Source organism: Neophocaena asiaeorientalis, unplaced genomic scaffold, assembly GCF_003031525.2.
Source record: "Neophocaena asiaeorientalis asiaeorientalis breed wild unplaced genomic scaffold, Neophocaena_asiaeorientalis_V1.1 scaffold30, whole genome shotgun sequence".
Classification (NCBI taxonomy): Eukaryota; Metazoa; Chordata; class Mammalia; order Artiodactyla; family Phocoenidae; genus Neophocaena; species Neophocaena asiaeorientalis.
In genome coordinates, this window is record NW_020174923.1 from 12,595,509 (window position 1) to 12,612,857 (window position 17,349).

The 17,349-nt window shown below is 44.1% G+C and overlaps 1 protein-coding gene and 1 pseudogene across 8 annotated transcripts in view; one reads left to right on the forward strand and one right to left on the reverse strand.

Annotated features, from left to right (window-relative positions):
• WDR45B (WD repeat domain 45B) overlaps positions 1–17,349 on the reverse strand; it is a 45,722-nt gene that overhangs the window by 19,175 nt on the left and 9,198 nt on the right. For all 8 annotated transcript variants that reach the window (XR_003005409.1, XR_003005408.1, XR_003005407.1 and 5 more), the window contains 5 exons: positions 9,686–9,787; positions 5,999–6,086; positions 4,562–4,656; positions 1,064–1,254; positions 393–478 (listed from right to left, as the gene is read on the reverse strand). Coding sequence is in view for 4 of the 8 variants with exons in the window: in XM_024760758.1 (XP_024616526.1) it covers positions 393–478; positions 1,064–1,254; positions 4,562–4,656; positions 5,999–6,086; positions 9,686–9,787 (562 nt within the window). In the remaining 4 variants the exon portion in view is untranslated. The remainder of the gene's footprint in view (positions 1–392; positions 479–1,063; positions 1,255–4,561; positions 4,657–5,998; positions 6,087–9,685; positions 9,788–17,349) is intronic.
• On the forward strand, positions 6,280–7,023 carry LOC112410275 (cytochrome c oxidase assembly protein COX14-like; annotated as a pseudogene).

Sequence of the window (17,349 nt, forward strand, 5' to 3'; positions counted from 1 at the left end):
GTGCCACAACTACTGAAGCCTGCGTGCCTAGAGCCTGTGCTCTGCAACAAGAGAAGCCACCGCAATAAGAAGCCCGCCCGCACACCGCAATGAAGACCCAACACAGCCATAAATAAATAAAATTTTAAAAATAAATAAATAAGTTGGAGGGACAGTGAAGAGATGAAATAAAACAAGCAAATTCTGACAAATGCAGGACAATGGGTTCATGGTAATCATAATATTCTCTCTACTTTTGTGTATATTCCCATAATAAGTAAACAGTTAAATTAGTAATAATAAAACAGCCCCTACCAGCAGAGCAGCCCCCACCCGCCTTGTGGGGGTAGTCCCGACTCTCCTCCGGATCACATAGGGCCCCTTCTCTAGGGTAAAATAACGTGCTTTCTTACCAATAAATATTAGCTGCTTGAGATCCTCTTCGTAGTTCCTGGATTAAATGCCCTGATGAAGTATCAAATATTCGTATAAGGGTCCCCTTTGAAAAACAGTGAAGTGTTTCATTATCAAAGATTCACAACTTTTTAGTTTTCTTGAAATGATTTATATTCACAAACCCATTAACCCATCCGACCCTTTCCCAAACTCACCCACATCATCTAAAACTCAACTTTCCCTCTGTTGTTACCGAGAACAGACTGGAGTCTCTTTAGTCCGACGGCAGCGGGCAGGGGCCGAGAGAGGGTCAGGGAGACCCAGGGCCCAGGCCCACAGGCATGGCCCACTCAGAGCCCTGTGCACACGCTCCCGACAGAGGCCCCGGGCTGTCTCGCACCCTGAGAGCCATCAGTTCACTCACTGTCCAGAGAAATGGCATCTTAATTATAATGCCCACAGCCAGTTAGAAAAACATTAATTCTACTGCCAAACAGATGGGGCACAACCAAATAAAATGACTTTTGGACCCTCTATGTCAACTATGACTCGCTTCCTGAGAGAAGGTGGCTAAGAGCCTCTCAGGGGTCAGGATCTTCAGGGAAGGGCTGGTTTCCCGGGAGCCTGCACCCTACGGAGGGAGACGCCACTCTGGGGGCACCTCTGTGGGGCAGGGACACCCACTTACTTTCTCAGACGCGGTCGCAATTCTTGTTCCCTGCAGGTTGAGAGCAATGCAGCTCAAGATGCCCTCATGGGCAGGAATGTCCACTGGCGGCTTCTCGGTGCTGGCCAGGTCCACGAGCTGCACGTGGCCCGTGTGCGTGCCCGGGAAGGCCAGGAGTGAGTTGTTACTATTGGGGCACAGGACACAGAGGCCTAAACAGAGACAAGGAAATGCGTCAATGACTCAGGACCGTCTCAAAGCTTCTGCTTTTCCACAACCATACCTGCTCCCTGCCCTCCAGGTCCCATGAAAAAGTAAGAATCATTCACAGAATCTTTTCCCTGTGAAGGGCAGCAGAGGGCCAAGCAAAGCTCCCTCCCATGAGATGGCTTCACAATTGGAAACATTTGCTGAACTTATTACTGAATAAACTTTATCAAATGTCTGTCTTTTGGGGTGTCAGCCACGAGAATGCAAAATTGTAAAATCTAAAAATGAATCCTTAAAAAATAAATAAAATAAAATAAAAATGAATCCAGTAACATAATAAAACCAAAACTGAAAAATAAATTTAACGACAGATGTAAAAGACACTATAACACACTGCAAAGGAAAACCAAAGACGTGGTGGGTGGAGAGCTGTCCTGTGACCACAGGTTGGAACCTACGTTCACCCACCTACAGAGTAAGTGCAATCACAGTTAAAATCTCTGCAGGCTTTTTTGAAGAAACAGACAACCTGTCACTAAGTTATAAGCAAAGTAAAAGGTCCTAGAATAGCCCCCCAATTTCTTATAAAATAGGAACATTAGAGGACTTTTACTACCTAATTTCAAGAATTATCTTGAAGTTCCAGGGACTTCCCTGGTGGTGTAGTAGTTAAGAATCCGTCTGCCAATGCAGGGGACACGACGGGTTTGATCCCTGGTCCAGGAAGATCCCACATGCCGCGGAGCAACTAAGCCTGTGCACCACAACTACTGAGCCTGCACTCTAGAGCCTGTGAGCCACAACTACTGAGCCCACATGCCACAACTACTGAAGCCCACGTGCCTAGAGCCTGTGCTGGGTGACAGAAGAAGCCACCGCAGTGAGAAGCCCACGCACCGCAACGAAGAGTAGCCCCCACTCGACGCAACTAGAGAAAGCCCGTGTGCAGCAATGAAGACCCAATGCAGCCAAAACTAAATAAATACATACATACATAAAAAAAGAATTATCTTGAAGTTCCAGAAATCAAGGTCATCTGATATTGGCATAAGGAGAGAAACACAGACCACTGGAGAATAAAGAGTCCAGAAGAATCTTACACTTATTTGATTAAAAAAAAAAAAAGTATCAAGGTAATTCAAAGCAGAAAAAATAGTCTTTTAAACAAATGGTAAAGGGACTTCTCTAAGCAAAAAAGAAAAGGCCATAAGCAGAAACATGAAAACTGTTAAAAGAAAAAAGCTCATTGGTTAAAGTAAATATAGAGTAAAAGTAGTAATATCAACCACACACAAAGCTAGTGGGAAGGTTAAAAGACAAAGGTAGTGGGCTTCCCTGGTGGCGTGGTGGTTGGGAGTCCACCTGCCGATGTGGGGGACAAGGGTTCGTGCCCTGGTCCAGGAAGATCCCACATGCCATGGAGTGGCTGGGCCCGTGAGCCACGGCCGATGAGCCTGCGTGTCTGGAGCCTGTGCTCCGCAACAGGAGAGGCCACAACAGTGAGAGGCCCGTGTACCGCAAAAAAAAAAAAAAGACAAAGGTAGTAAAATCATCTACATCTGCAATAAGTAAAGGATACACAAAGCAAAAAGATATAAAACATAATGTCAAAAACAGATCGTGGGGAGAGGGGAGTAAAATGTAGGGTTGTTAAAATGCATTTGAAATTAAGAGACCAGGCCATTTAAAATAATCACATGTATATATACAGATTGTTTTATATATAAACCTCATAGTAACCACAAACCAAAAATCTATAATAGATACACACACAAAACAGAAAGGAATCCAAACATAACACTAAAGACAGTCATAAAATCACAAGGGAAGGGATTTTCCTGGTAGCACGGTGGTTAAGAATCCATCTGCCAATGCAGGGGACACAGGTTTGATCCCTGGTCCGGGAAGATCCCACACGCCACGGAGCAAAACTAAGCCCAAGCGCCACAACTACTGAGCTCGCATGCCACAACTACTGAAGCCTGTGTGCCTAGAGCCTGTGCTCCGCAATGAGAAGCCCACGCACCGCAATAAAGGGTAGCCCTGCTCGCCACAACTAGAGAAAGCCCATGCACAGCAGCGAAGGCCCAATGCAGCAAAAAAAAAAAAAAACACACACACAAGGGAAGAGAACAAAAGAAAAAGGAACGAAAAAGACCTACAAAAACAACCCAAAACAATTCATGGCAATAAGTATGTACCTATCAACAATTACTTTAAATGTAAATAGACTAAATGCTACAATCAAAACACAGAGAGTGGATATATACACAATGAAATACTACTCAGCCATAAAAAAGGAATGACATCTTGCCATCTGCAGCAACATGGATGACCTAGAGGTATTTTGCTAAGTGAAATAAGTCAGACAGAGAAAGACAGATAATGTACGTTACCACTTATATATGGAATCTAAAAAATAATTACAATATGACCCAGCAATTGCACTCCAAGAGAAATGAAAAAATACATCCACAAAAAGACCTGCATGTAAACATGTACAGCAGCTTCTATTTATAACAGCCAAAAATCTGGTATGGATCAACAGCTGTGGTATATCTATATGATGGTATATTACTCAGTAATAAAAAGGAGCAAAATAATAGCACACTCACAAAAACATGGAGGAATCTAAAAAATATTAAGCTAAGAGAAAGACACCAAACACATCTGAAAAGGCAAAACCTGAAGGTCAGGTGGGGAAGGGCACAGCCTGGGGAAACTCCTAGGGTGATGGGACTGTTCTGCCCTGACTGTGGTGGCAGCTATACAACTGTTTACAATGACTAAAGTTTATCAAATGATACACTTAAAATGAGTTTTATGTAACTTATACCTCAATAAAGCTAGAAGAAAAAAACCAAAAATTTTAAAAGCAAAGTTAACATGATAAAATGGGTAACAAAGTCAGCCACACGTAATCCACCAGCCAGAAGAAAAAGGGAAGGAAATGTCTCAGAACTTAATAAAAACATGGATTCCAGGGCTCACCATAGAGCTCCTGAATGGCTGACAGTGAAAAATCCCAAGAGGGACTCCGATGATTCTGGTAAGAGGCAGGGTCTTAGAACCACAGCGAGGAAGAGTGGCTGTGACCGCAGGAAGGTTCAGGGGAGAAGGTAGGGACCGAGGTGGGGAGCTTGCATCTCCCAGACCCTTCCCCAGAGCCCCAGATGCCCCAGGACCCACCACTAGGGCAACACCACTCCAAGACCACCTGGAGGAGAGGCACCCAGCATGGGTCTGCGTCCCGCCTGGATCAGACCCAGGAAGCCAGTTTCCACCATCCATCCTCCTCTGGATTCTTACCTTTCGGGTTATAGCAGGTTTCAAAGACGTGCAACTGATGAGGATTGTGTGTGAATGTAAACACCTTGATCATAGAGTCCAAAACAACCACAATTCTGGAAAGAAAAAAACACCATCAGAATTTCTCTCCCCCAAAGTGAAACTCAAACATTTTGTGATTTTTGTTCTTATCATCTGGAAACAGAAACACCGCAAAGAGCAAATACAAGAGGGTCATTCCTGGGATTTCCCTGGTGGTGGCTAAGCCTCCACGCTCCCAATGCAGGGGGCCTGGGTTCAATCCCTGGTCAGGAAACTAGATTCCCACATGATGCAACTAGGAGTTCGCATGTTGCAACTGAAGATCCCGCATGCCGCAACTAAGACCCAGCACAGCCAAATTAATTAATTAATTATTAAAAAATTATTTTAAAAAAATTATTAAAAAAAATTATTAAAAAATCCTGAACCCAGGCACTGGGCAGCAAGGTCTGTGGAGCAGGTTGGCAGGGAGCCCCTGGGCGTGAAGCTGCCACTAGGAATGAGCGCCTCTCACCCGGCTGGAGGAAAGTACAGCCCAAGGGTTGGGAGGGCATTGTCATCAAATATTCTGTCTAGAGTAAGAACCAAGTAGGACACAAAGGCAGAAATTCTATCTTAACACACTTTTAGACACGTCTTGACAATCCAGAAATGTAAGAAAGTAGAATATCCTTGATTTGGCTCCAGGATTTGCATTACTACGAGCCCCTAAATGCTGACATTCCTGGAAGAAACAAGTCTACCTAGGAGTGCAGGCATGACAGACCCCATTCACACTGGTCTGGTTCAGCATCTGTCCTCCCACAGCCAAGTATAACATGTAAATCACACCACAGCCGAGCATAACATGTAAATCACACCAAAATCCAAAGTGATGAAGCTTTGCTCTACCTCCATCAACATACTAGGAAAAACTCCTGTGTTCTCCTAAACCCCAGGAAGGCAACAGCCGAGAGAGAGAGACCTGCTACTTTCAACAGGTGAGATTCAATGACACCTTCTCTGTGAGGAGTTCCTGAATTTTCCTTTACTTTCAGATTGAAACGTTTATGAGGCAGCATTTGGACAAGTGTGGGCTAAGAGGGAGGCAATTCAAGGTTCAAAACTCGAGTCCTCAGTCTGTACCTGTTGGGTGGGACGGCTCCCCTGAAGGACTGAGAGCTGGGGGGGTAGGGCTGGCCGGGGGCCAGGTCCATGGAGGTGCACTTCACCCACGCCCACCAACCACTCACCTGTAAGTGATCCTGGGAGGCAAATAAAACTCACTGTCTTCCTATGGCCTTGGGTCATAAACTACAGTCTCATGTTTTTATACATCGTTTTCCTGAACACTTCTGTTCCTTCAATATAAAATGATTTCAGCCATCTTCAGAGAAAGTGACTGTTCCACCTCTAAAAATGAGACACCAAACCTACCTATCTCGCCGTAATTTGGCAGCCTTGACTTCAGTAGAAAATTCTATTTCAATCACAGTCTTCTTCTTCAGGTCATCCCAGATCATCACTGAAACAGGAAAGAATGTATGAACATGGTAATGAACAGGCCAGGGGCTGGCTTGCTAAGGCCACTCCTGAAGGGGTCCTCACATCACAAACACCTGACTGGGAGCTGGCGGGGGGTGGGGGGACACCAGGCTCTCCCACTGGCAGGAGTGTCCAACACACCTGCGCACACCTCAGGCAGCCAGTCTCTGCCTCTCTACCCACACAGGCATGCACACAGGCATTCAAGCACACTTGAACCTCCTCTCTGCCAAACCTTGCCTAGTTTTTAGGCAAACTTCTCTCCACCTCTCTTTCCTTGGTTCTACTAGACTGAGCCGAAAAGCAAGCCCAACCACAGGTACCAAGTGCTACAGATAAACCTGGATTAAGAAAAGAAAGGGTCCAGCTGCGCTAGGAGGTCACGCAGGCTGGAGGCCTCGGTTGGAGGGAAGGGAGAGGCAGCATCCAGGGGACAACATGCCAACTGCCAAGCAACTAGCCGACACTGGCTACAAGACCTCCTCCACCTCCACGATGCCCCTCACTGTTTATGGCGGCTACCTCTGCAGTGCCCGAGCCTACCACTATTTCCAGCGGCGCAGCTCCTAGCGCCAGGCTGCAGAAGAACAGAAGACCTCGGGAGTCCCATAGAGCTGGGGGGCTTTTTTCCTTGAGCAGAGAGACCTGAGGCATGCTGTGGAAAGACCTCACCTGCAATCATTTCTGAATCAAGAGTATCAGGGCCTTAATGGTTTTCGAACTCTGCTGGGAAAAAGTGCCCACGTTTTCTCTGCTACAGTCAGTTTGGAGAGGCTACTGAATTGTAACAGGAATGGGAGGGTGAGGCACACCTACAGACATTAAATATTTTACCACGTCAAAAATAAAAAAGAAAAGATGGGCTTCCCTGGTGGCGCAGTGGTTGAGAGTCCGCCTGCCGATGCAGGGGACATGGGTCCGTGCCCCGTTCCGGGAGGATCCCACATGCCGTGGAGCAGCTGGGCCCGTGAGCCATGGCCGCTGGGCCTGCGCATCCGGAGCCTGTGCTCCCCAACAGGAGAGGCCAAAACAGTGAGAGGCCCGCTTACCGCAAAAAAAAAAAAAAAGGGTTGTTTCATGGGGAAATCAGACACACAAAAACCAGGGCCAGTGTTCTTCAGCCCTGACTGTTCTCGCTCTGCTTCAAGCTCTGGAATATCTTCTGCTCACACTACAATCTTCCGTCAGGATGGATTAGCAGTTTATGTCCCAAGGGCTGAGACAATTTACAGACAACCCTGGAGGATGAGGAGCGTGTGTCCAGACCTCTTTTCCACTTGAAAAGCTGGGTACAAAGCGTGTGGGGTGAGGGAAATAAGCTCCCTAAACAGTCAGGTTACGGCTGACTGAGAATGGAAGGAAAGAATGTTTCCCCTAAAGGTCCCAACACCATGACCAACAACAGCCCGGTGGAATTCAGGGGTAAGTTTTGCCATAATGGGTAAGTATCCTAAGTTTCAAATCAAGAGAGAACTGAATACCAGCCTACCAGAACTTCCAAAATTATTATCAAGTAACAGAAGAGGTATTTACTATCGAAGAGGTTATAATTTATAACCACTCAAAACTGAAGCGGAGAATAGTGTTCTTCTTGCTCCTTCAAACACCATCTTTGATAAACTTCTCCCGTCGGCTCTTCCTTAAAGGGCACCAACATGTCAGTGAGTAGACAGTTACCTTACTGAAAATAGTATCTTCCCCAAACCAGATGTTCACGACCTTCTGGGCAAAGGACACTCTACTCTTGAACACGAAAGCATCAGTGAACTTCCTCTGGCCCTGCAACCTAACACCAGAAAGTCTACAACTCAACACAAACGCAAACTGGCCCAAACCGGCCCAAACCAGACAGAAGCCAACAGATACGGATGTCAAGGGTGTCACAAATACGGGTGAACTCCATTTTCAGAAACATCTGGAAACAGTGTGATGAAGCCCCAGAGGCAGCAGCACGAATTCTCATTCACAAAAGCAAAGTGACCAGACACGATGCCTTGGGTAGTGAGAAAAATCCATGGCCTCTGAGGGCTGCGAGCTGCCTTACTGCAGGAAACCGAAAATTTTAAATGTACTGGGCGGGATTCTGTGTGTCTGTCTCCTGATACAGTTCCTAATAGCAAAAAATATATTCCAAAATTCTGGACTTCCTCCTAAATGGAAAGGGCCTCTCTGCTCCCTGAACAGCACCCTGTCAGGACCCAGTGGGTCACCGTGACAAACCAGTCTCCTCCAGTCCTGTTTTATTCTGTTTTCACAAACCAAAGACACTAGATTCTTTACACTGTAACACCATGCATCTTAATTGATAATTATTAAAATATTAAGCAGTAATTTTGACATTGAAAAAATGTATTTTTAATCTTACAAAAGTTTAAACAGACCAAGTTCTTTTTTAAAAATTGCCCTTAGCACACTACAAAAAGCTTAAATTTTACTCAAAATGTTCAGTTAGAAAATTTCTTTCTTCTAAAAAATTTTTTTCTTCTGCAAAATTTCTGAGACTTTCACTTCTCGGAATTTTTTTACTGAGAATAAGATGTTACAGGTGAAAGAGACCCCAGAGATTATCCGGTCCACTGCTCCCTTGGGGGCGGGGAGCAGTGACACCCCCCAACAGTGCCACAGGTGGGCTAGGCTCCTGACTCCTCACCAATGATCAATGATCAATGAAATTCTTCATATGACAAAGACTGATCCAGCAGCAGAATCTCTGCCCATCCCCAAAGAGCCCAAGTAATTCTTCTTCCTTTTTTAAAAATTTATTTATTTATTTATTTTTGGCTGCGTTGGGTCTTCATTGCTGCGTGCGGGCTTGCTCTAGTTGCGGCGAGCGAGGGCTACTCTTCGTTATGGTATGTGGGTTTCTCATTGCGGTGGCTTCTCTTGTTGTGGAGCACGGGCTCTAGGCATGCAGGCTTCAGTAGTTGTGGCTCACGGGCTCTAGAGTGCAGGATCAGTAGTTGCGGTGCCCGGGCTTAGCTGCTCCACGACATGTGGGATCTTCCCAGACCAAGGCTCAAACCCATGTCCCCTGTATTGGCAGGCAGATTCTTAACCACTGTGCCACCAGGGAAGTCCCTCTCCTTTACTTTCAAAGAGCCACACTCTTTACAATGCCATCTCTTTGAACACAGACACACACACACATACCAGGAACAACACTCCTCAACCCAGAGCCCAGCTGTTCTCTGTTCTCTGTGTTTCTGTGAGTCAGTGGCTCTCTGCAGGAGAAGCAGCCTCCCCACACCTGGCTTTAAAAGGAACTCACACAGCACAGGACACCAACCGCAGAAGAACATCCAGAACAAAATGGGGTGAAGGCCCCCATCCAGCCAACACAACTGAAAAGTACGTGCTCTATATCCATGGGGACAAGTGACCCTGGTCACACGTTTCTTCTCCCAGGAGCAGCAGAGAAAAGACACTCTCTTTCTGGATGTTTCTTTCCCAGGGACTAGTCCTTCATGTGTCACAGGGCCACCAGGGAAGATCCAATGTAGCCAGAGACACAAAGATACTCTAAAAAGTTCAAGAGAGGACTACACATGAGGTGCATTATTAAATGCAGGATTACTTTACCTTTGTTCGGAGGGTATTTCGGCTTTTTTCCACCACCAACTAAAGCTAAATAGTTGCAGCGAAATAACATTTCAATATGGCCAACTCCTCCTTCTAGAAATTCTGAAATGATAAAAATAAGTCAGTATGTATATTTTACAATAAAAAAAAGAAAAAAAGTAAAAACGTACCAGTAGAATTTGATTTTTAATCAGCAATTTGTATCTGCCATCAGAAATGAGAATAGTGACCGGCTAGGAAAATAATTAGCTTCAGACCTCTCAGCATCCTGTCATCATGAACTATATTTTCATGTGTAAACACTAAGAGCCTAAGAAGCCAATGTAGCAAAATGTATGAAATATCTGGGTTCGTATTTTAAGGTGCAGCAAAATTTGTAAGCTCTGAGATAGTATGCTGTGATGCAAAAGCTGGAATTCCTTTTCACCACTTTAAACACCTCTTCCACTGGAAGTCCGAAATGCTCAAAAATGTTCAGAAATTATGTGAAGATGAACATGTCAGCAGATTTTCAGCTGTGCTCCACGACAGAAGGAAGCCCAACACACTCTCTCAGGGGAGCAACAGGAACCCCCAGGAGGAGTGTGGGGCTCAGGAAAGCACACTGCACTCTGAATGGTTCCCGTCACAGCAGGGCCACCCCACCCCAACTCCCCAGCTTCCACTCTGGTCTGTTGTGACCATGAGCTCCTGGGACAGTGAGGGGCAAGCCAGGAAACAAAACCTCTGAAAATCACAAGTTAGCCCAAAAACTGACTCCTACCTGTCCAGTCAGAGCCACCCAAGATGGACTCAAAGTCCATCAGCTTGCTCAAGGAGAAGTTTCAAATTCAAGGCCTAGCAGAAACCCTAGAAAGGACTCTGTGCTTAACATTATCCACAAGGAACACAGCTCTCCTTATAAACAATTTAATGGTCCTGTGACACACAAGCCACCTCAAGTAATTCTGGCTGTAACAGGATGTGGCCACAGCCCAAACTCAAAGGACTACAATGCTTCAGTCCTTAAACCGCTCTCGGCTCAGTGTGTGGCCTCAGACTCATGACCACGCAGGAATCCTTCACCCCACAACGCAGGACACGCCTCCATCACCACAGGCACCACCTGGTTCCCTGGATGCACTCACTAGGCACAGGGAGATTAGCTGCTGGTTAACCTTCAGCCTCGGCCTTTACACTCTTGAAGAGATTAATAGACTCCAACAGAACAAAGCTGAGCAAAACTTGTAATAACCAGCTATTAAACAAATGCTGAGCGCCAGCGGGGGAGAAGATGGTCTCTTCAGCAAACGCGGTTGGGAAAACTAACAAAGAAGAATGAAGTTGACCCTTAACTTGTATCATGTACAAAAGCTAACTCAGGGGACTTCCCTGGTGGTGCTGTGGTTAAGAATCCGCCTGCCAATGGAGAGGACGGATCCCTGGTCCGTCGACGGGTTCGATCCCTGGTCCAGGAAGATCCCACATGCTGTGGACAAAAATAAATTAATTAATTAAATTACTTAATTTTTTAAAAAAAGCTAACTCAAAATGGGTTAAAGACCTAAATGTAAGATGATCCAAAACTACAAAACTCCTGGAAGAAAACAAAGGCAAAAAAGCTTCATGGCACTGGACTTGGCAATGACTTCTTGGACATGACATCAAAAGCGCAGACAACAGGGGCTTCCCTGGTGGCGCAGTGGTTGAGAGTCCACCTGCCGATGCAGGGGACGCGGGTTTGTACCCTGGTCCGGGAGGATCCCACATGCCGTGGAGCGGCTGGGCCCATGAGCCATGGCCACGGAGCCTGCGTGTCCGGAGCCTGTGCTCCGCAACGGGAGAGGCCACAACAGTGAGAGGCCCGCTCCCCCCCGCCAAAAAAAAAAGCACAGACAACAAAAGCAAAAACAGACTGGGACTTCCCTGGTGGTCCAGTGGTTAACGCTCCCAGTGCAGGGGCCCAGGTTCAATCCCTGGTCAGGGAACTAGATCCTGCATGCCACAACCAAGAGCCCGCATGCTGCAACTAAATAAAAAATCCTGCATGACACAACTAAAGATCCTGCATGCCGCAACTAAGACCCAGTGCAGGCAAATAAATAAATAAATAATTTTTTTAAAAAAAATGCAAAAACAGACCAATGGGACTACATGAAACTTTAAAACCTTTTGTGCATTAAAGAACTTAAAGTGAAAAGGAAACCTACAAAATGGGAGAAATGTCTGTAAATCATATACCTGATAAGAGGTTAATATCAAAAATATATAAAGAGCTCCTACAACCCTAAAACAATAATAAAACGAAACAAAAGTCAAATAACTGGATTATAAAAAATGGGCAAAGGACTTGAATAGACATTTCTCCAAAGATGATATATGTGTTCAACACTCATGAAAAGATGCACAACATCACTAAATACAGAAATGCAAGTCAAAACCACAATGAGAACACGGTATATCTTTCCATCTGTTTGTGTCATCTTCAATTTCTTTCATCAGCATCTTAGTTTTTGGAGTACAAGTCACTTGCCTCCTTAGGTAGGTTTATTCCTAGGTATTTTATTATTTTTGATGCAATGGTAAATGGAACTGTTTCCTTAATTTCTCTTTCTGATATTCTGTTGTCAGTGTGTTGTAGATGACACAAACATATGGAAAGATATACAGTGTTCTTGGACTGGAAGAATTAATATTGCTAAAATGACCATACTACCCAAGGCAATCTACAGATTCAATGCAATCCCTATAAAATTACCAATGGCATTTTTCACAGAACTAGAACAAAAAAGTTTTTAAATTTGTATGGAAACACAAAAGACCCCAAATAGCCAAAACAATCCTGAGAAAGAAGAACAGAGCTGGAAGAATCACACTTCCTGACTTTGGACTATACTACAAAGCTACAGTAATCAAAACAGTGTGGTACTGGCCCAAAAACAGACACATAGATCAATGGACCAAAATAGAGAGCCCAGAAATAAACCCACAAACTATGATCAATTAATGTATGACAAAGGAGGCAAGAATATACAAAGGAAAAAAGACAGTCTCTTCAATAAACGGTGCTGGGAAAACTGGACCGCTACACGTAAAAGAATGAAATTAGAACATTCTCTAACACCATATACAAAAATAAACTCAAAATTGATTAAAAACCTAAATGTAGGACTTCCCTGGTGGTCCAATGGTTAAGACTCCACACTTCCATTGCAGGGCACATGGGTTCGATCCCTGATCGGGGAACTAAGATCCCCCATGCCACGTGGCGCTGCCAAAAAAACCCAAAACAACAACAATAAACCAAACCAAAAGAAAAAAACACACCTAAATGTTAGACCAGATACTATAAAACTCCTAGAGGAAAACATAGGCAGAACACTTTTTGACATAAATCACTGCAATATTTTTTTGGATCCATCTCCTAAAATAATAGAAATAAGAACAAAAATAAACAAATGGGACCTAATTAAACTTAAAAGCTTTTGCACAGCAAAGGAAACCATAAACAAAACAAAAAGGTGACCTACAGACTGGGAGAAAATATTTGCAAACAATGCTACCGAGAAGGGCTTAATTTTCAAAATATACAAACAGCTCATACAACTCAGTAACAAAAAAACGCGAACAACCCAATCAAAAGATGGGCAGAAGGCCTAAACAGACATTTCTCCAAAGAAGACATACAGATGGCTAACAGGCACATGAAAAGATCTCAATATCGCTAATTATTAGAGAAATGCAGATCAAAACTACAATGAGGTATCACCTAACACCAGTCAGAATGGCCATCATCAAAAAGTCTACAAGTAATAAATGCTGGAGAGGGTGTGGAGAAAAGGGAACCCTCCCACACTGTGGGTGGGAATGCAAATTGGTGCAGCCACTATGGAGAACAATATGGAGGTTCCTTTAAAAACTAAAAATAGAGTTCACCATATTATCCTGCAATCCCACTCCTGGGCATATATCCAGAGAAAACTCTAATTCAAAAAGATACAATGCACCCCAATGTTCGCAGCAGCATTATTTACAATAACCAAGACATGGAAGCAATGTAAATGTCCACTGACAGATGAAAGGATAAAGAAGATGTGATATATATATACATAATGGAATATTACTCAGACGTAAAAAAGAATGAAATAATGCCATTTGCAGCAATCTGGATGGACTCAGAGATTATCATACTAAGTGAAGTCAGAAAGAGAAAGACAAATATCATATGATATCACTTATATGTGGAATCTAAAAAAATGATACAAATGGGACCTCCCTGGTGGTCCAGTGGTTAAGAATCTGTCTTGCAACACAGGGAACACTGGTTCGATCCCCGGTTGGGGAACTAAGATCCCACATGCCGCGAGGCAACTAAGCCCACGTGCCGAAATGAAAGATCCCACATGCTGCAACTAAGACCCAACGCAGCCAAAATAAATAAATATTGTAAAAATAAAATAAAATAATTAAAAACTGATACAAATGAACTTACTTACAAAACAGAAATAGACTCACAGGCATACAGAAAACAAACTTACAGTTACCAAAGGGGATCGGGGGGAGGGGAGGGGATAAATTAGGAGTTTGGGATTAATATATACACCCTACTATATATAAAATAGGTAGGACTTCCCTGGTGACGCAGTGGTTGGGAATCCACCTGCCAATGCAGGGGACACAGGTTCGAGCTATGGCCTGGGAAGATCCTACATGCTGTGGAGCAACTAGGCCCATGCGCCACAACTAATGAGCCCACGCTCTAGAGCCTGCAAGCCACAACTATTGAGCCTGTGTGCCACAACCACTGAAGCCTGCGTGCCTAGAGCCCGTGCTCTGCAACAAGAGAAGCCACCGCAATGAGAAGCCCATGCACTACAATGAAGAGTAGCCCCTGTTCGCCGCAACTAGAGAAAGCCTGCGTGCAGCAACGAAGACCCGACACAGCCAAAAATATATAAATAAATTAATTTTAAAAAATAAAATAAAATAGGTAAACAAGGATCTGCCACATAGCACAGGAACTATAATCAGTTATCTTGTAATGACCTATGATGGAAAAGAATCTGAAAAAGAAGATATATGTATGGATAATTGAATCACTTTGCCATACACCAAAAACCAACACAACATTTTAAATCAATTCTACTTCAATTAAAACAACAACACAGGGCTTCCCTGGTGGCGCAGTGGTTGAGAGTCCGCCTGCCAATGCAGGGGACGCGAGTTCGTGCCCCGGTCCGGGAAGATCACTGCGTGCAGCAACGAAGACCCGACACAGCCAAAAATATATAAATAAATTAATTTTAAAAAATAAAATAAAATAGGTAAACAAGGATCTGCCACATAGCACAGGAACTATAATCAGTTATCTTGTAATGACCTATGATGGAAAAGAATCTGAAAAAGAAGATATATGTATGGATAATTGAATCACTTTGCCATACACCAAAAACCAACACAACATTTTAAATCAATTCTACTTCAATTAAAACAACAACACAATGAGATATCCTGCCACAACCATTAAGATGGCCACTATCAAACAAACAAAAAAAAACAAAAAACAGCACACAGAAAATAACAAGTGTTGGCAAGGATGTAGAGAAATAGGAATCCCTGTGTACTGCTGGTGCAGCTGCTACTGGAGACTGTATGATGGTTCCTCAAAAATTAAAAACAGACTACCACATGATCCAGCAATCCCACTTGTTGGTATACATTCAAAAGAACTGAAATCAAGGCTGTGAAGAGATATTTTCACACCCATGTTTACAGCAGCATTATTAACAACAGCCAAGAGGTAGAAGTAACCCAAATGTCTATTAAGGGGTGAACAAAACATGGTCCATCCACATAATGGAATATTACTCAGCTTAAAAAGGAAGGAAATTCTGGAACATGGTACAACACAGATGAACCTTGAAGATATTATGTTAAATGAAATAAGTCAGTCACAAAAGGACAAATACTGTATGAGTCTACTTATATGAAGTCCCTGGAGTAGACAAATTCATAGAGACAGAAAGTAGGATGGTGGGGGCTGGGGGAGGGGGAAGGGGAGTTAGTGTCTAATAGGGACAGAGTTTCAGTTTTGCAAGATGAACAGTTCTGGGGGTCTGTTAGGAGTGTAATTATTTCCTCAGTGCAGGTTCACTAAGTTCTAGAATCAAATTTATTAAGAGAAACCTGTGAATTATGCCAAGAGGTAACCAACATATTTTCAAAATACTATCCAACCAAGGGAGAATATTTAATACTAACACAACACTATGCGAGCACTGAGACTTCAAACTTATTAATGTTGGATTTGTTAAAGTCATGAGTTTTCTCAAGTTCTAAAAGCGAGTCACTCCCTTAGCAAGATGTAACCAAGCTAATGGGAGAATGAAGAAATGCCAGGAGGCACAACAGTTTCTGAAATGTGACCCGGACAGAGAACCGATCCGGTGGGATGGGGAAAAAAACAAAAACTGAAGTACTTCACATGAAGAAATCACCAAAAATGTGCTTCCCTGGTGGCGCAGTGGTTGAGAGTCCGCCTGCCGATGCAGGGGACACGGGTTCGTGCCCCGGTCCAGGAGGATCCTACGTGCCGCAGAGCGGCTGGGCCCGTGAGCCATGGCCGCTGAGCCTGTGCATCCGGAGCCTGTGCTCCGCAACGGGAGAGACCACAACAGTGAGAGGCCCACGTACCGCAAAAAAAAAAAAAAAAAGTGTTAAAAGGATATTACATTCTGTTTCAAAGTTTTTAAAAGGTTTTAACTTAAATGATACAGGCTATGATTTTTCTCTAAGCCTCTTTCTAACAACAACAACAACAACAAAAAAAACAGTATTATACGAAATCAGATTTTGTGTTACCTTGATGCCTATCTATGGCTGACTCTGATGCAATTAAAAAAAACATCAATGTCAAGATTACAAAGATGTTAATAGTTAAGGATTAAGACAGCAGTTTTGACCACTGTAAACTGCTACGGCCTCTGGCCTTTGGAAAGGAAAAGAGAAAAGCAGATTTTTCATCATCAACTGGTGAGGGAGAGAAAGGGGAACGTGAGGCTTTCCTGGGAAGAGCAGAATCAATCAAAGGCGAGACTCCAAACTCCAGGAGAGTCAGAGGACTTTTAGCGACCCCCACCCAGGGCCACAGCCGCCAACCCAATGAGCACCTGCCACAGCCCCCAAGGGTGTCTGACCCCCACCTCCTGCAGCTGGAGAGGAGAGGGTCTTCCAAAAGGAAGCCCAAGGTTGCCATTAGAGCCCCCGAGTCCCAGGCCCCAAGGGCTGGTCTTGAAAGATCAACAGGCATCACTCACTGACAGAATAGCAGAGACATGCACCCAAGGATGCTCGTTAATATCCACATCTCTAAAAGTCCCCAGGCCCAGCAGCTGGCTATGCAGCAGACTAAACTACAGAGAGAGATGGAGGACACAAGACAGGCTCCGGAAACTTCGACTGATGAAAACTTCAGGCACAAATCAATACCTGACAGGTCCCACTCTTCCTACAGAACCTGCCTCAAAAATAATGAGAAACTGGGGGAATTCCCTGGTGGTCCAGTGGTTAGGGCTCCATGCTCTCACTGCCGAGAGCTCGGGTTCGATCCCTCGTCAGGGAACTAAGATCCCACAAGCAGCTTGGCAAAAAAAAAAAAAAAAAAAAAAAAAAAAAAAAAAAAAAAA